Source organism: Typopeltis vanoorti, chromosome 12, assembly GCF_054136105.1.
Source record: "Typopeltis vanoorti isolate ZY-2024b chromosome 12, IOZ_Tvanoo_1.0, whole genome shotgun sequence".
In the NCBI taxonomy this organism is placed as follows: domain Eukaryota; kingdom Metazoa; phylum Arthropoda; class Arachnida; order Uropygi; family Thelyphonidae; genus Typopeltis; species Typopeltis vanoorti.
The window spans coordinates 30,263,513-30,284,242 of NC_143560.1; the positions used below are offsets into that span (position 1 = coordinate 30,263,513).

General features: G+C 36.5%; 1 protein-coding gene across 1 annotated transcript in view; it reads left to right on the plus strand.

Annotated features, from left to right (window-relative positions):
• Window positions 1-20,730, plus strand: part of LOC150100659 (death-associated protein kinase 1-like) — a 441,829-nt gene that overhangs the window by 40,770 nt on the left and 380,329 nt on the right. Inside the window, exons 3-4 of the mRNA XM_090401850.1 lie at window positions 9,586-9,684; window positions 15,944-16,042. Of these exons, the coding sequence (XP_090257976.1) occupies window positions 9,586-9,684; window positions 15,944-16,042 (198 nt within the window). The remainder of the gene's footprint in view (window positions 1-9,585; window positions 9,685-15,943; window positions 16,043-20,730) is intronic.

Consider the following 20,730-nt stretch of genomic DNA (forward strand, 5'->3'; position numbering starts at 1 on the left):
TAACATCTGACCTCCATGGAGTTGAGACTCATTGTAGGAGGTACACACTATTGCACACAATGTTCATCCAACTGTGCCTTAAATTGATTCAATGTATCTACATTCACAACACACTCATGCAATGCATTCCACTCACCAGCAAAGACCCTACTCCTGACTCCTCTGCTCACATCTTCCTTATACAGTTTCCAGCAATGGCCTCTTGTTCTATCCCCCTCTCCCATTCTATGAAAATCTCTTCCATGTCAACCTGACAACAACCCCTGCTTATATGTCTCAATCATATCCCTCCTATTCACGAGGCTTTGCAACTTACATTCTCTCAATCTGTCCTTGTACTCTACATTCCAAAGACCACTGACCACCTTTATTGAATCTTCTCTGGATCCTTTACAGCATTTCCGCATCACCATGAAAACCTGGTGACCAAATCTGTGCACAATAATTCATATGGGGCCTGATCAAGGCCTTATACAATGGCATCATAACCTCTTTATTTCTGCATGTCAGGGTCATCCGCATCATTGTCATTATCCGATATGATGTCTTCACAACTTGTGCAAAGTGACATAAAGTAAAAGATTGCAGATATCCAGTTTCCAGTAAACATTTAAAAGTTAATTAGAAAACCCTAATCCAATAACGGGTACCTAAGATGTGAACATACAAACTGTAGATTATCTACAATGGCAAACTTACATTATAAAATAATATATATAAAAAAATCAACAGAATTCTCAGCAATTTCTTTGGTTATATGAATTTCTAGTATGGAAAATTTTATAAGGAGCTAGAACTGAATACTCATACAGAATCAGAATGGAGCATTCTGAAGATATGAAGAAAACAGCCTTGATGAAATTTATTAAACATGCACCAGCTTGCTTCACTTAAAATACTTTAAATGATCCTAATTGTTAGACAGGCCAAATACAGTATGTTAAATGTGGAAAAAATTAGAATAACAGTTACCAAATTTCATTTAAAATAAATATACTGTACATAAATGCTGAAAAACAGTTCACTTGAGAAATGTGAACAGAAATCCCTTCTCATATGTAGAAGCTAATGACTTCACATCATTTCCCTTAGTATCCCATAATGCAAAGCACATATCCTTACGGATGTATTATGCTATGCATTATGGGAAGGGTCATTACCCAGACCAGTTTTGACCTTTATTGAGGTGAAAAAAAAAAAGTAAAGGGGTGCTCATCATAGGCCTGGAGTAGTTGGTATAGGGATGTAAGAGAGCCTGATAGTATTAGGAAAAAGAAAGAAAGATAGATAGTATGAGAGATAGAGAAAAGGTATTTAGCTCTTTTATATCATCATATAGCCAAAGGCTATCAGTTTTCCTTTTTCACCAAGCTCATATAGATGAACAACTAGAAGACCAATTGAAACTAAAGTGCAAAGATGACTGATACCCATGTGGTTAGCCTTATCTGAGTTAACTGCCTTGAGTTGGCCTTCTCTGCCTGGGATTGGTCTCCAATCATCCCTGCAATTGACTATAAGACCACATTGAATTAAGAGGATGGAACTATTTAAAAAACTTCTTGTAGCAAGAATAGACATAAATAATAAAGCAATACGTAAAAACCACAGTGATATCTTTAATTAGTAAAAGGACAGATATTTCGTACTAAAATTAATAGTACCTCTTCAGTGTCTGTAACAGTAATAGGAATGGAATACAAGCAAAACGTTCGGTGGATCACCTATTAAAATACAATTGTTACCGCGTGCTAGGAAATAATAGAAATAGCAAATTTAATCTATGAGGATAAATGGTTTTTTACATAAGATAAAAGTCTCCCAGATCTTTGAGAGAGACATACAGTCATTTCTATTTAAATTCGGTCGGTATAAGATAGTTTCACAACTGTCTTTGAATAAGTGTTCATATTTGAATCTGCATCTATGGAAGAGAATTGCTTTATCCCACTGGACACTGTGAGTAGAGTCAATACTGTGTTGTGCCAGACCAGACTTCAGAGGTGTGTTATAATCAATATAATATTGATGTTCTTTTATTCTTTTTTCCAAAGAACAACCAGTTTGTCCAAAATAAGAGACATCACATTCGCAAGGTATTTGGTAAACACCAGCCAAAGATAGAGAAGACAGTTTATCCTTTGTAGAAGGTAATAAAGAAGAAATTTTGTTGATAGGAATATATGTTGGAATCAATTGATCTTTATCAGAATTCTACCTATAGGTTCTGAGATTCCTGGAATGTACAGAATAGGAACTCTGTGGACTGTTGAAGAAACTGTAGGTGTTGGAACATAAGAGTCACGTATCTGTTGGATTTGATTGGAGTTGTAATCATTTGATTCCATTAAGTTTTTAATGATGATAAAAAAATTTTCTCTCTCCTGGTGAATATTGCATAATGTGGATAGTCTACACCATCTAATCCAAAATTTGATATCTCCTAGAATGCTTCTTTCTAAATACAAAAAAAAAAATCATCTGACTAAACAATAAAATTTCCACAATACAATTTTATAAAGCATTGGGATGTCATATTGTTGGTTTTCAGATCCATGTTTCTTTCTAATGCTTTCCATAAATTATATTTTAATTCATTAATTATAAAGATCAAAATTCTTCTCCCATTGCTGACAGATGGTAGGTACTGCAAAAAAATAACTTGTTCTGTTGTAAGTAATGGAATGTCCAGCACATTACATAATCTTTTCCAAATATTCAGGGCAAGAAGGCAGCTGTAGAATGCATGCTCTACTGTTTTCAGTCAGTAACAGATCACAGATTGGATCTCCCATGTTAAAGTACCTCCATTTGATGGTATTGACTGGAAGGCAGCCATATGCAGCTCTTCAAGCAAGATCCCTCCAGTTAGGGTATCCTTGGAACTTCAGTAAGTTATGAAACAAAGTATTGTTGTCAGTACCCAACTATGGAAGTTTGCAGTGAAAGAGATTAAAGATTTCTTTATACCAAATTTTACTTTTTTAATGGAAAGAATGTCAATGCCAGAGTGTTGTAGCAGTCTTAGAGTTAAGCACAGAGTGTTGCAACATTCAGAAACAATCTCAGCTTTTGGACCTTTATAATCCTTTATAATATATATTTACTCCAAACAGGGGAAGATGAAAACCCAGGTAGTACAGGAGAATGTCTGCACATGTGTCTGCAATATTTTATGTATTTTTGAAGCTGTATTGCTTAAATAGCAGAATTTTAAGACTAGAAGCCCAAATCCTCCATGCTTCTTTGATAGTTGAAGAAATTCCTTTTTAACTTCTTGGTATCGGCTGCACCAAAAAAATTGCACAGATTTACTATATAATTGTTTTTCTTCAGCTTCTGTGATGTCTGTAATGTATACAATTGAGCAGGAAAGATTATGGTTTTGAGTACCATGGCTTTTGAAGAAAAGGAAATTGGCCCTATTTTCCAGTCTTCTAAGGTTTCAAAGTTCTTCTATATAAGTTCTTGAACTGGCAATATTGGGTAAGAGAAGGGAATTCCTAGTATAATGAGGGGTTCTCTCTTAGAGCTTGGTCCAAAAGGAATGCCTCCATGATCCTACTTTCCTAAAACTTTTAATTTTATCTTGTCTGCATTACTAGTCAATCCACTGATCTTGCTGAATTTTTCCAAAATAACAAAAAAAATATATATGGAATCATTATCCTTCAAAGTTCCCACTACATCATTGGCATATGCTAATACCTTATTTTCCTTCATAGTTGAAGGAACTGTTATTCTTCACACAGCAGGTGTATTGTCGATTTCCTGTAAGAAAAGTTCCAGAACCAATGCAAAGAGCAGTGGACTAAGAGGGCAGCCTTGCTTGACTCCCTTTTGAATTTTGACCAGGTCTGACAGGAACCCATTAACTAGGAGGCAGGTAGTTGAATTGGCATAGGCTCCTTTGATAATGGATAGCAGCTTTTACCTACACGAATTTGCTGGAGGGTGTGGAACAGAAATGGATGCCGGACATTATCAAATGCGTGAGTAAGGTCTACTGATTACATTTTTCATATTAACTAAGTGGATTAAATCATGTAGCAGAAACAGATTAAATTCTACTGATCAGCCTGGAACTCCATACATCTGTGTGTGCTTTCAATTATGTATCTCTTTGAGCCTGTTATTGATAATGGGGAAAAATATCAGTCATACAATTGTAGTCAGTATTAGAGAGATAGGCCTCCAGATGCTGATTAAGGTGTGATCTCTATTAGGTTTTTGAATGAGGATGGTAGAGCTTGCTACAAATTCACTTGGTATGTGTCCTGATGAGAGAAAAGAATTGAATAGTATAACTAGAATGGGAAGAATAAAATCCCAGGCCTCGTGATAAAGTTCTATCCCTAGACCATCAGGTCCTGGGGATTTTCTTTTCTGGCATTCTTTATAGGATATGGTAACTTCAGCTGCTGTAATGGGTCTGTCAAGCCTATCTTGGATACGAATAGGAAAGCCATTAATGTTCCAAGAGTTATAATTTCCAACAGTACTATTGTCTTGAAACAGATTTTTGTAGTATTTTTGAAAGAAGTCAAGGATGTCTTGGGTGGTGGACATGTTTTTGCCATCAATGCAGATATGAATGATAGTCCTTACTTTGTGGAAATTAGTGAATTGTCTATTGAAGAATGCTGCTGAAGGGCTATCTGCTACTGTGTTCTTATCTTAAAATTTCTTTCTCTAATTGTTTCTGTCTTTCCACTTTTATCTCTATGTTAATGTTTCTAATGATGTTGCTACATTCTATACCATTGTTGGTCTGTTACAAACCAGCTTCTCTCTCTCTTTATACAGTTCTTTCAACTTTTTTTCTTTTGAGGTAAGCCTGCTTCTTTTCATATTTCATCATATGCTGTTTTACTGTTTATTTAAATTTTAATCACATATTCCAATTCCAGGTGATATTATTCCCAGTTGAACAGAGGATCTGAAATTTAGTTGAAAAAATCAATGGAAAATTTTGTGGAAGTCTCCATGGTCCAGAACTGATCTCTACTTGTTCTATGCAGTAAAACTTAAGTAAAACTGGATTATGATCTGGCATGTTAATGTCAAGGTGTTTTATCTGAGTTATCCTGTTTATAAGGGAAGAAGAGATATTAATTCAATCAGGGTGGATACCAATACCTAGATTCATGTACTTGTAGGCCTGGAGATAAGGATTGCGAATTCTCCATATGTCTACTTTGTCGAGATATGTTTTTAGCTGTGCATGTCCCACTTTTCCACTCCTTGGGAGATCTCCTATTTTGTCTAATGTGGGGTTTTCAATACAATTCCAGTCTCCAACTGCTATGATGTAGTGGGCACCTCATAAATATGGCTCCAATTCCTGGAAGAATTTGTTCCATCAGATGGATCATAAACATTTATAAACCTTATTACACATACGAGCCTCCGTAGCTCAGTTGGTATGTACGAAGCCCTTTGGTTGGAAAGACCTGGGTTCGATTCCTGTTCATGATGTGAGAAACCTTTATCTGGTCTCATTTGACTAAAGGTCAGTTAACCATTCTCATATGGAGGTGGAGGGTTTTTTCTCCTGGTAACTCAGCTTTTTCATCCCTCATGACAGGCAAACCAGTCCCGTGAACACACATGGCTACAATCATAAATTCTTACAGTAAGGAAGGCAACAGGAAACCACCTTGCTTCATAATCATCTCCATAGTAATTAGCTGCAACCCTCTCAATGGAGAGGAGGCCACAGGATAGGAGGATTACACATCCACAGTATTTCCAGTCTATTGTCAAGATTCTCCCTTCTTCATCCCTTTGGATATTACAGAATGACCCAAGGGGCAGGAATAAGAACTCCTACTCCAGCCCTGTTATCCAATTCCTTCTTTTTGGAGCTTTCCTAAGCTCCAAAAAGAAGGAATTGGATATCAGTCTGTTAAATTTTAGAGAAACAAAAACCTGATATTATGGTGTATCCATATAGATGCTTGTTTAATTTGCTTGCGGAATCCATGTACATTTAATGAGGCAATGCAGAAAGGAGATGCTATGATTAATTAAGTGTCACCAGTAAGTCTTTAACTTCTAGATTTTGGATGAACCTGTATTTAAGTCTCTTCACTGGGAGCTGAACCAGAAGTGATACCAAGGTTGAAGTAATGCAGAAGTCATATTTCCATATAGAAGTAGCCAAAAGGTGTCACACCTTATTACTAAAATACTCTGGATTAGAGATAGATGTTGAAAGTTTTTCCAGTTGGTTATACTATAAATTAAAGATGTCAAGAAATTATATTCTTGGTTTAATCCTTTATCCCAGTGTATGCAAACAAAGTTTTTTCCCATGAAGTAATTTCAGGAGTGAGCAACTGGTATATAGAAGCTAATGACTTCACATTATTTGCCTTAGTATCCCATAATGCAAAGTACATATCCTTACGGACATGTATTTTGGTCCCTTAATGAGACCAAAAGAGGTAAAAGCCTTATCAGCATTTGTACTACTAACCAGCACTAGATCTGGGCAATGAAATGTCATCCTTTGGTGCTTGTTTAATGCCACCAGTGTACTGGTCGAGGGGATTGCTCCATTCCTTGCAGTGACAAGAGATGGAGAATCTTAATGTCTTAAGAAGATAATCCAATTAATATTAAATCTTGGAAATTGCCTACACCACACTTTTTTCTAGGAAATTGTGCAAAATGTAAATTTATATGTTATGCCATATTCAGTTCTGAATTGGTTCACCAAATCACTATTTTGCTGATGTTGCTTATCTTCTCATTATACAATACAATAAGCAGCCATCCTGCACCTACTGCCTTGTGCATCATACACACACACACACACCGCTTATTATACCATGCCTTAAATACATTCAAATTCTGTGCAGACACCACATCCTTAGGCAGTGCATTCCAATCATTCACAACTCTCCATGCAAAAAACTTGCTTCTTATTCCCTTGCTCACACCCTCCTTATACAGCTTCCTGTTTTCCCCGATCTCCCACCATTGTATGAAAAACCTCCTCAGCACTGATCCTATATCAACCTCTTACCAACTTGAAATATTTACTTAATAGCTACATATATTTTAAAATTATTATTCTATGACTTGATGTTTCTATTTACTTAGCCATAACCTGTGTTCACTAATTTTATATTATATCATATAATATTAAATTAAGCATTTAGTTAACTGACCAGCTAATCGATAATTGAGAAATTATTGTATTTTTCTCTCACATAATAGCAAATAAATATTTACGTTTAGAAATAGGAACTTTATTCTAGCAGAAGTCAACAATTTTGTTGATGCACAGTAATTTTTTTTTTTTTTTCATTTTCATAAAAACTAATTGGAAAAAATTTGATTACTATTTTAATCACAAATAGTGATAGATATTTTTTTTTTCAAATGCCACAAATGAATTTTTTACTGCCTGAGTCATGATTTTTATGTTATTTTATTATTTATTATAAATATATTATTTATTATTTATTAATAATAAATAATAAATAATATATTTATTATTTATTATTTAATTTAAAATTATTATAAAATAAATAATTTTATTATTTATTTATTATAATAAAATTATTATTAAAATAATAATTTTATTATTATTTTATTATTATAATTAATTTCATGTTATACTAAAAATGATAGTTAACATGTAAAAATTACTTTCACCATATTTGGTGATATTGTTATATAAGTTAGTCATTCAGAAAGTTGAAATGAGTATTTTGTGGAATTTATGCTAAGGTGCTCTAGATGGACTTGTGTCTTGATGAAAGGCTGACAGTAACAATAATAAAATATTGGTATAAAAGTTTTTTTGTAATGAAATTCAGGGATCAAACAGAGCCACTAGCAGTCATGTGATGGTTGTGCATTTTTTTCTTTTACCAGCCTGGCTGGCCAAGTGGTTAGCGTGTCCGCTCTCCAGTCAAGAGGCTGCGGGTTCGAATCCCACTGTTGGCATGGATGTTTGTGAATGTCTGTGGAAATACTAGCAGCGGTCGGCGGTAGATGGCATTGGTGTAGTTGCGGTCAGTTGGTGGATTGTGAGTGGTGGAAGCAGAGTTGTAGAGTAGATCCCCTCCCTCAATGAGTCTTTGGACTCCCTGGAGGTGAAAAAAAAAAAATAATAATAATTATATTTGACACACTTTCACACAGACAGCACTGGGAATATGTTGTTCCAAAGAGTTGAACATCTGATTAATTCTTACCAGATTTTCGATGCCTTTTTATATACCTCATTAGCATATTAAAAAAAAAAAAACAGTGTGAATCTTTTTGGGTTGGAAAGATTTAATTGAATTTGAATCCTGTCTAGAATGTGAGAATCATTTAGAACTTTTCTGTTGAAAGTGATCAGGCCAGTCTTGTATAAAAGTGGCAGTGGTTCTTTCTTCCCCCCCCCCTCCCCCCAATGGAAGCTTGGATTTTCCTCTCACTCCTGCAAACACAGATCTACTAGCTAGAGAACACTAGCCAGTTTACCTGTTTTTTCTAGATAATATGTTCACATTTAATGGTTTAGCTGACATTTTTGCAAAATGCTAAACAACAACAGTAGCTAAAGTCCCAAAATGTATGCAAATTAATTCTAAGCATAATATTATGCTCAAAAATTTCAATTCTCAGGTGACATTATTTTTTGAAATGCCAGATGCATTTATTGTCATTCTCCTCATTATTACTTGCTTATAGTTGATCATGTGACCTGTTATTTTTAGCCACTCATCTGATGATAATAGTACTTCCCTAATATTTTATAAGTCATCAGAATTGTTAGAAAAATTTTTGTCTCTCATAGGTATATTTCATATATTATGTCTGCCTTCTTGGACTAGTTTGCCTGTTTTAGCAGGAAGAGAAACCTGTTTCCTGTGTTTTCAGGCACAGCTGCAGTGTATGCTGCACTGTAATTCTCCTGAGACTAGTTAATTAGCCTTTCCTAATAAAGGCTGATGTAAAAATTCTTTCCACCATTGTATATGTGTTAATATATAATAATAATAATAATCATGCATTGCTAGTTTCTTTGTTTCTCTATGTGTCAGGTCCTGTTGAGGGACTACAAATCACATTGAAAAATCTGAATCTGTTTAACCATGTTGAATTCATATTTGCTATTGCTGTAATTCTAAAAAACCTCATGCTTTATTTCTTGATACTGCTGATACTTATGTAGCATTTATTTTATTGTAAAGTAGGAGGAGAGAAGAAATGCAACAAAATGTGGATCACAAGAATGCAAAAAAAGTTGCATTTCTTCTATCCTTTTTGTATTTGGAGATTTAGACCTAAAGATATGGCTAACTGACCGAGTTTACATTTTTTTTTTCTTCCATGGAATGAATAAAAATTGGATATTACGTAAAGCCACTTCATGCAGCAGTCTGTGTTATCATAATTTCATAATGATAATTAAATAATGACATTTTTATGTATTGAAAAATATAATTTGGAGTAAGTCTTTTTTCCTGTGCCCACATAACATAAGGAATAATGCTTTACATATAGCACACTTGTTAGTGCACTTAACAGTATCTTATTTTTCATTTTATTTTTCTCATTTTCATGTGTGATTTTCAGCATGGAGAAACAGCAATCCACATTGCAGCTGGCGCTGGATGTTTGGATGTGGTAAAAGCACTTCATTCAATGGAATCAGACATTTTTACTCTGGACAATGTGAGTTGAATTATTAATTTCTATTAAAAATGCACGTGCATATTAAATTTAGCATATAGACTAAAAATTCTTGAATATGGCAAAATTTCTACTTGTTTTTGGAGAATATATTCACAGAGATGGAATGTGAAGGATATATATATATATATATTTTTTTTTTTTTTGTGTGGTAGGGAGAGGGAGAGAGGGTCTGTTGGTTGATTAGGAGTGTTTATTGACAGAAGGTTATACTTTATGAAAGGTTAGCAGTATTCAAGGTAATAATAGAGAGTAATAAAGAGATAAATTAGTAAATATTGTGTTATATACAAAAAGCACATTTAAAAAAATGAAGTTAAGCATACCAGTATCTGCATATAAATAGAATTTATAATCAAATGTGTTTATATAAATTAATTCTTTTTAAAAATTAAAAACTTCTTGCAGTTTGTCTGAGTCTGATGAGATCTGCCTGAAGGTACATTAAGATATTAATATATTGATATTTTATAATATATTAATATTTTAATTTACAATATTAATATTATTTTACTAATCTGGCTCAACTGGATTAGTAAAAAATTCATATTTCTTGAGTGAAGGTGAAGTGCTGGCACTCCACCTTTGATGATGAATAGTGAGATGCATGTTGCATTGTTAACACACACAGATGGATCTTCAACTCTCAGTATTACAAATGTGTAAGATGACCGTGACCTATGCAGAACCTAGCAAGAACATCTTGCTCTCTTCTGTTTTTATGTTAACTTCACTGCTAATGATTATTTTCAAGCTTAATATTGTGCAGTTTACTGATATGCTTAACTTTATTTTGATTAATGTGATTAATTAATCCCTCGATCTTACTGTATTTAAAAATTGTATTAATCAAATATAACAATCAGTGGTAAAAATTACAAGTCGTCCATGATTGATTACTGTATTAATGATTCGTTTTATATGGTAGTCTTTTAGGAAAGATAAAAAATGAATGCAAAGTAAATGCTTGTACCTATATTAGTTACTGCAGTTTTTTATCAAAAAAAGTATCAAGATTCATTTGAACAGTTTTAGTTTTTTCTTATCAGCATAAATTCTACGATAACAAGCAAAACGACTCTCTAGACCTTGGCAAACAAGCATTTTTTGATTAGCATCTGGATCCATATCCATTACTTGCTTAAGCGATTCTAAGCTATGAAATATTCCATCCAGTTCTTTGATTGTTATCTCCTTTGGAAACCTCATCTTCACATTCCATTTGTTCATTGTGTTCATATGCACATCTTTGTTCAATTTCAAGAAGATTGTTGTCACTGAAATCTTTTGAATTTAATCCAATAATTCTTTAACATCTTCTGCATCAACACCATCAAAACTAAGGTCTTCACCAATTTCAACGATTTCTTCATTCACAGGATTTTGAAAACCACCTTAGTCATTAGAGCATTCTGCAAAAGGTTTTTCCAAACAGCTCTCATGCAGCTAGATGACACTAGCTCCCACAAATCATGAATATTTTCAATTGCATGTTGTTTAATGTTAACATTTTTCCAAAATTCTTGGAGCCTAATCACATTTTCTCCTGTTGTTGTTTCTACTGCCCTTGAGAATGTCTGTTTAAGAAAACAGGTTTTGAAAGTTGCAGTGACGCCCATGTCACTGCAACTTTCAAAACTAGTAATGACATTATTATTATTATTATTATTATTCAGGCCTCCAAGGAGTCAAAAGACTCATCGAGGGAGGTCCTTTCTAAGACATAAAGTCTGTCAAGACTCATCGAGGGGAGGTCTCCCCCTGAGAAACACAAAGTTTATCATACCACTCCTTAAACCCACTGACCGTTCTCGCTCCCACCACTCCATCAGGCAATGCATTCCACGGCTCAACCACCCTCCACACAAAGAAATCACTCCTTACCCTCTTGCTCACAGTTTCCTTTCGTAACTTCCAGGGATGGCCTCTTGTCATCACTCCTTCCCGCTGTTCAACCAAGCGAAAGAACTCCCCAGTGTCAACCCTGTAACCACCTCTCAACAGTTTAAAAGTCTCAATCATATCACCTCTCCTTCTTCTATCCACCAAACTCTGCAGTCCACATTCTCTCAGCCGATCCTCATAACTATCCTTGTACAGTCCTGAAACCATCTTTGTCATCCGTCTTTGTATCCTTTCCACAGTTAATTTATCCCCTTCAAATCCTGGGGACCAAATCTGAGAACAATAGTCCAAGTGTGGTCTGATCAGAGACTTATACAACGGAATGATAACCCTCTTATCTCTGCAGGTCAGTGTCCTTCTCATAATAGCAGCAATCCTCTGTGTTACCTTCACCACCTTTGCAATATGTCCCCTAAACTTCAGGTTTCTATCAATCATCAACCCCAGATCTCTTGTCTCCCCTGCTTCCTCCAGTATAACTCCTCCCATAGAGTATGCAGCATCCCATTGATGTTTCCCAAACCTCAAGACCTTACATTTTGCTGCATTAAACTGACACCCCCATTTATTTGCCCATCTATCTAGCTTATTTAAATCCTCTTGCAGGGCTACCACATCTGCACTATTACTAATAATCCTTCCAAGCTTCGCATCATCCGCAAACAACTGAATATCCCCCTGCAATCCACTGGCTATGTCATTGATATAAAGGTTAAACAATATAGGTCCTAGTACTGAGCCCTGTGGGAACCCACTTGTAACCCTCTGCTTCCTGGAAACTACTCCACCATACACAACTCTCTGATACCTATCAGACAGCCAATCCTGAATCCAGTTGACCAATCTGACATCCAGACCCATGTGCTGCAACTTAAATATCAGCTTATCATGTGGCACCCTGTCAAATGCCTTTGCCAAGTCTAAGAAAATTGCAGTATATGCCTTTCCCTCATCTAATGCTCTTGTAACTTTATTATAAAAGGCTAGCATATTGCTAAAACAAGAGCGTCCTTTCACAAATCCATGTTGATTCTCACATATAACATTACCCTCATCTGCCCATTGCTGTACACGGTCCCTCACTACTTTCTCCAAGATCTTAACAACTACTGATGACACACAGACTGGCCTATAATTAGACACTTCCAGTCTGTTACCACCCTTATGCAATGGCACTATCTTACCTTCCTTCCATTCCCTGGGCACCTTTGCCAAAGCCAGACTTTCATTGAAAAGCCACGTTAAAGGTATTGTCAATTCCCTAGCACATTCTCTCAAAACTCGTGGCGAAATACCATCCAGTCCCACAGCTTTACTGACATCCAGAGTACTCAGTATCTGAAACACACTCTCCTCCTGTACATCCAGACCTCGTACCAGTCCTATCCCTCTAGCATTAAAACTGACTCCTCTAGGATGAAATACTCCAATAAAGTGTTCATTGAACAATTCCACTATGTCCTCTGCATCAGTCACTCTATTCCCATTTTTATCCCACAATATCATTCTTCCACAGTCATTTCTCCTCCTACTGGCCACATAGCTAAAAAATTCCCTTGGATTTTCTTTGGATCTTAGGGCCAATCTCCTCTCATGTTCCAGTTTCGCTTTCCTTACCACACGAGTCACTCTTCTGGCCTGTGTCTTATATTCCTCATGCATCTCTTCACCTGTCTCCTTATATCTCTTCCATAGCCTCTTTTTCGCATGCAATTCCTGTTTAATATTGTTTGTCATCCACTTTACTCCAAATTGCGCCCTCTTCTTCACTCGTGGTATACAACTTACCATTGCTGATAACAAATATTCTTTCACAATTTCCCACGCACTGGTGATATCCCAGCCTTCCAATTCCTCCCTCCATGAAACTTCCCGAAGTTGACGTCTAAGACTATTATAATCACCTGCCTTATAATTCCACATAAGTTCCCGTCTCTTTGATACTCCTGCATGTCTATTCATTTTCCAAGTCAAAACCATATGGTCACTCTCTCCAACTGGTGGGAGAGACGTCAACTCAGTTATTATCAACTCTTCTGATGCTATAACCAAATCCAAAATTTTTGAACCTCTTGTTCCCTCTGTTACATGTTGCCTAAGACATTTGTCCCTCAAGAATTCTAGAAATTCCATTCCCCTATTGTTACATGCATCTTCCTCTCTCCAATTTATACTACTGAAGTTAAAATCTCCCATAACAATCATTCTTCTTGCACTTGCCAAACTTAGCTGTCTAAACATCTCTTGGTCCCCATCCTCTGTGCTCCTGGGTCTGTAGCAACACCCCACTAAATATCCTGTCTTGCCTACCTCTACCTCACACCATACGCTCTCAAAATCATTTGTCTCACTACCTTCCAAATTCTCCACTCTTAGAGGACATAGGTCATCACTTATCATAAGCAGCACCCCACCACCACGCTTTCCCCTCCTATCCTGGCGAAAAATGCTATACCCAGTGACTTCTATTCCTGTTTTTATATTCCCTGCTGTCAACCACGTCTCAGTGATCGCAATAATTTTTGGCCAGGCTGATGCTATCTGCGCCACCAATTCCTCTCCCTTATTCCGGATACTCCTGGCATTAGTATACAGCATATAAATGCCATTGTTTCTATACCCAGCATTATCCCTTCTAGACTCCACTGGGCTCAGTCTTACCTGACATTGTCTCCCTTCTCCCAAGTATCCATTCCCACAAGAGGCCACCCCTGCTATCATCCTCCCTGGGACACACTGACTCGTTCAGAACAGCAATCTCTCCAGATGCCTACGTCCTTCCTCATTCAAATGTAAACGGTCTCTCGCAAACAACTCCTCTCTTTCCTCAAACGCACTCCGAGCATCCAAATATACCAGTCCTCTCTTGTCACACATTCTCGCTATTATGCCATTCAATATCACCGCTCTTCTGCTCAGCTCATCATTATCATACCTAGGCAACACGCACACTATTTTTCCTCTCTCTGTCTTCTTCCGTACAGTCTCAAGCAAAAATCTCATATCTCTCGCTGCCCGACTTACATTACCACTCAAGTCATTCGTTCCTACCATCACAATCATCTCATCCACCCTTTCACTTCTCTTAATTGCCATAGCCACCCTTTCTATTGTTCCTCCTGGCAAACACTCCTCACGCATCCTATCCTGAACACCACGGATCATTGAGTCACCATACATTATACCTCTTACCATTCCATCGCTCCTATTGTTTCCATTCTCTCCTCTTCTTTCATTCCCATACCTCTCTCTTCTACTGTTTCCATTCTCTCCTCTTCTAGCACTCCCATACATCTCTCTCATTCCCTCTCTCCTACTGTTTCCATTTTCTCCACTTCTAGCACTTCCATATCCCTCTCTCATTCTGTCTCTCCTACTACTGTTTCCATCCGCTCGTCTTCTAGCATTCCCATACCTCTCTCTCATTCCATCTCTCCTACCGTTTCCATTCTCTCCTCTTCTAGCACTTCCATATCTCTCTCTCATTCCGTCTCTCCTACTGTTTCCATCCTCTCGTCTGCTAGCATTCCCTCTCTTCTACTGTTTCCAATCTCTCCTCTTCTAGCACCCCCATACCTCTCACTCATACTAATTAAATTCTCTCTCTCTCCTACTCTGATTCGCCTTGCATTCATCTCTTCCATTCTCCTAATCTTATCTTTCATACTTCTGCTCTCATTCACTAGACATTCCACCTCCTCTTTCAACTCATCTATCTCCCTCTGCAGGTCAGTCACTCTTAATCTAAATTCACTCTCCCAAACAAAACCATCTCCTAAACTGCCACAGTCACTCACACCTTCCACACTATCAACCATTATTTTCTCATTCTCTCCTATCTTTTGAGAAAACATCATACTACACATTGCTACTGTAATTCGATCCAACTTCGAAAAAAGTCCATAGATGACATCTGGGTGGGAGTCACATAAAAAAAAAAAATTAAATTTTTAGTGATTTTAATGTAATCATTTCATCTTTATATTATACTAAGGGGCTCTTCCCCCTGACGCCTAAGGGTGCCCAACCCCCCCATATTCCGGACTGGTAGGCCGGTTCTCCTTGAATTCTGATGACTCGAATTTTGAAGACTCGATACTCAGGGTAGCCCCCTGAGTTTCAAAACATTTCAAATAACTTGACAAAAAGTTACAAAAAAAATGTTACACAAAAACGTTACAGCCTACATCCATTTCAAGCCGACGTCACATCCATTTCCAATTTCAGCTTATCATTTTATAGTATCGAGTAGATATATATATATATTTTATGATTAAATTGATCATAACTTTACCTAATACTTAGTAATTGATTATATCTTTATTTACTTTTCTAGCTTGGCAATAGTACTATCTTCTGGGCAGCTAGACATGGCCATGATGATATTGTTCAGTATTTATTCAAACAAAATGTTCCTGTAAATACAAAAAATAAGGTATATAATAATGGTTTTATGAGTCACAATTTTTTTTTTTGTATTTGGTATGTGTAATATATGTATATACCTATCATTCACTTGCCTGACATTTATTGAAAATATTATGGAAACTTATATGTATTTGAATATGTAATATCTATGAAGTGTTGGACTGGCCATCTCAGACTCCAGACCTTAACCTCATCGAACATCTTTGGGACAAAATATAATGCAAAATTTGCTCAAGACCACAGTGGTCAGCATCAACAATGGAATAGCTTTGCATTCTGTATGAAGTAGCTTGAAAAAAAAAGTTATTGTAGTTATTCTTTAGAGCAGATTTTCAGATATCTTACTCAACAACATTCTCAAATTTGAAATGCCACTTGAAAATGGTTTTGCATTCCATGAACGACAATGGTGCCTCAGCCATTTTGTTTGACTGTCTTTGTTACTTGTACTGTAGGTTTACAACTTTTTTATGAATTTTCCTGTTGCAACATATCAGAAATTGGTTGAAAGCATTCCCCAAAGGGTGGTTGCTGTCATTCAGGCCAAAGGTCGTTGCATTCTATACTAGAAATGTAATTAAAACTCTTTTTTTTTTTTTTTTTTTACCACGACTAGGTGTCCACATGCTTTTGTCAACATACTTATTTATCATCTTCATGCCTCATGGCACAGAAGGCCAAGATCCAGTTCTGGAAAAAAGTTCTTTCTTTTTCTATCATTCTCTTCCAAGTTAATTTAGTCTTTCTCCTTTTCCATTTTCCTTCTGGGATCCATGTTTAAGCCACTTTAGGAATCTCTCTCTCTCTCTCTGCTGTCCATTTTCAGTATGTGTCTAATCCATTACCATCTCCATTTTTTTTATTTCACCAGTGATGCCTTTTTGTGCATTCAGCTTATATAAGTCATCATTTGTTATATGTTGGGGCCAAAATATTTTAAATATTTTATGCAGGTGTTTGGTTTGAAAACTATTTAATTTAGCTTCCTGTTTTTTTGGTCAGCTTCTATGTCTCTGATCCATATAATAATACAGCCTTATTGCTATTGAAGATCTTTTTTTGATTTTATTATGGTATTTTGTAGATTTCTTTGTATTATTTAGTTTTCTGAAAGCAGTATTAGCTTTTGTCAGTCTTTGCATTATATCCTTATCAGTTCCTCCTTCAGTATCTAGATTCGCTCTCAAGTATGTAAAATTCCTAACTTCTTTTGTAGCACGCTGCTTGATTTTGATCTCTTTGTAGCATTTGCTTTTTAGTTTAAGCACTTTTGTTTTAGTCATATTTATTTTAAGACCAACCATTTCAGCTGTTTTATACAAGTTTACTAATTTTGTTTGTATATCATTGTATTTTGATGATATCGCAAATTCTCTCATGATAAAGTGACTTTGTAACTTATCATGTTCGATTTTACATGTTTATATATATATATATATATATATAAACATGTAAAAATTTAGGGAAAAATATTTTGAGGGAAAAATTTACAAACAAAATAAAGGATTAGCAATGGGCAGTCCCCAATACTAGCCAACATCTTTTTTGAAGACTATGAACAAAAGGCAATCTCCTCATCTACTCTTAAGCCAAAAGTCTGGCTGAGATATGTAGATGACATATTCCTTATCTGGGAACATGGTACTGATAACCTTCACACTTTTTTAGATCACTTAAACAACTTCCACCAAGACATCAAATTAACCAGAGGTTGAAGAAAATGGATCTCTTCCTTTTCTGGACGTAAAACTTACCAAGACATCTGACTCCATAAAAATCTCCATCTTTAGAAAATCTACACACACGGATAGATACCTGCATGCATCTTCACATCACTATCGAGCACAGAAATTGGGTATCATCTCAACTCTAGTGCATCGTGCTAGATCTGTACTGTCAGATGATGAAGAGCTAAAAAATGAACTACAACATCTAAAAAGAACCTTCACTAGTAATGGATACTCTTCGAAAACTATTAACAAGCATCTATACCACCACCATCAAAACAACTCAGAAACACAGGACAACCCCAAACGTTATATCTCCTTACCATATATCAGCTCGCTCTCCAAGAAACTACGAAGACCATTTACAGTTCCCAGGAGTGTACAAAATTACATGCGACTGTGGTAAGCCATACTATGGCCAGACTGAGAAATCCATCCTCCTACGTCTAGAAGAACACCAGAGAGACATTGCCTACAAAAGAACTAGAGCAAGTGCCCTGTCAAGCCATGTCCTGTTTTCAGTAAACACAAATAATGAAAGCCGCCAACATGAGATAAACTGGACAACAACTTCAAACCTTCATATATGCCACGACGAGGTAGAACACCACATAGTTGAGTCTAAGGAAATTGTTATGGACCCTCATCATATAAACAGTAACCTTAGTTACAATTTACTGGGCTCATTCAACTCTGCTATCAGATATTGGTGCACTTGTGAAGTCACACGCGCACAGATGCCTAACAATAGAACTTTAACACGGACTGTAGCTCCAGTTCAAAGTTAACTGAAGTTTATAATAGTCGAATTTCAGTGACACAATGTTTGTTTATAGTGTTTTTTATTTGCTTTCTGTGTTTCTTCACGCCTGAAGAAGTCGGCCTTCCGACGAAACTTGTTGCATTATGAATAAATTTAATTGTTTGTTTTAACTCTCGGATCTAAGTCAGTATATAAAAATATATATATATATATAGGAGAATGTAATCAGAAAATTGTTAAATATTCCTTTGTGTGAAAGTATTGTATTGAGTCTTTGTTAAACGAATGTAGCACCTGACGTCATGAAGTAAAGCTACTAAATAATGTTAAGTCAAGAAGATAATGATAAGATTAGTGAGAAACTTCTGAGAATTGCCATGAATGGAAATTTCCAGAGACCCATGAAAATTGATGTCATCATGTCCAGAGGTCAATACGTGACCATAGTTGTCATGTACAAAGAATTCGAAGATGCGTGAGGAATGATGTCAGCATATCCTAAAGCAAATACAAGACCAGTTTCAAGAGATGCATGTATGCTACGTGACAAGTTTGAAAGACGTATGTTTGCGTGCAATGGAGGTTCAGATCTATAAAAGGTAGTTTGTCCACAAAGAAATTTATCTTGAGATTTTTTGGGGCCTTCTCTTGCCTAAGTCGTCCGCACGGTTAGCCTAGTGGCTTTGCGCTTCGCAACCATATGTCTGGGGAAGGAGTGTCCTAGGTTCGATTCCCGTCAGAGACGTGAGGAGCTGAAGGATCTTCCTCAGCCATAGCCAAGTTAGCCGGTCTTGGGCGCGGGCAGTAGGGTTTTTCCCGCCAGTTTATCTGGTGTTTTTCATCCCGCAAGCAGGCAAACCGGCCCCGTGAACACACACGGATACAGCCAAGAATACCTTGAGGCATAGAAGTGATCATTCTATCCTCGTATTTCGGTTACGAAATCCAAGCATGCTTGGAAGGTTGTGGGCCTTAAAGGCCTGTTAAAGCTATTGGGATAGATCTTGCCTAAGTCCCCATAACACCAAGAGTCGCTATCAGAAGTGAAAGAGAAGCATCGTTTGTCTTGGGCTTTTCTTTAGGTCTTCTCTTACCTAATTCCCCGGTAATGCCAAGAATCACTGTCAGAAGTAGAATAAAAGCGTTGTGAGCTCCTATCATCTATCTGGATCACCTCTACGTAAAAAATGTGTTGAATCATTGTAGAAGAAAGGAACTGCACATCGGCGCTATAATAAGGATCCAGTGAGGATGGATATAGCCAACTGCTCAAACAAAGAAATTTGGCAGGAAAGATGAATGTTCTGGGAAAGAAAGACAAAAGGAGACTTACATGTACAAGAATTTGTTATGAGAGACTGTCTGCTGAATGAATATTGTGAATAGTTGAAATAATTGAATAAGAATACATGTCTATGTTTGTGAAATATTGTATGTTAAGGGTGATTTAGGCTTATCATAAGTATGTCCTATATTCAATCAATGTCATGCTGAATTGTAAGTTAGAGTAGAATTAAGTTTAAAGTAGAAAGAACTGAGAGTGAGAGCAGCTTGAATACCTTAATGACTTTGTGTATATACTATGATGATGATGAACAGCCTATTTTTCTACCCACTGTAGGGCGAAAGCCTCTCCCATTGCGGGAGGTTTTGGGTCTACTGCTCCCATGGTGACCCAGTCCATATTGGGAGAGTGTGTCTATACTGGGGTGAAGGAATGTATGAAGGTGGAAGACAATCACAAACATCTATGCCTATGCAGGATTCGAACCCGCAGCCTATTGGCTGGAGAGCAGATACGCTAACCACTCGGCCAACCAAGCCGGCTGTATATACTATATCACTCTGTAAATGATTCCTTGTGTTTTAATTAAATGGTTTGTAAACAACATACTGGACTGATTTCTGTCAATGCACTCTTCCCAAAATATTTGAACCTGTATATGGTAGAAGTTAATATGATTTTCAATTTAAGCCATGACTGAGTTAAGTAAGAATAATAGCTCTGGTGTGTGTGTGGGGGGGGAGTAATTGACACCTGCTTTGTCTTTGGGTTAAGTTCTTATATTCTCGCACTCAACATATAGTCTAATTGGCACAGTCGTTAAACAAATAAATTTTTTAGACTATAGGGCACATATATGGTGGCATTTCATAGCTTTAGGCTGTCGACCATTAATGATAGTTAAGTAAAAGAAGATACAA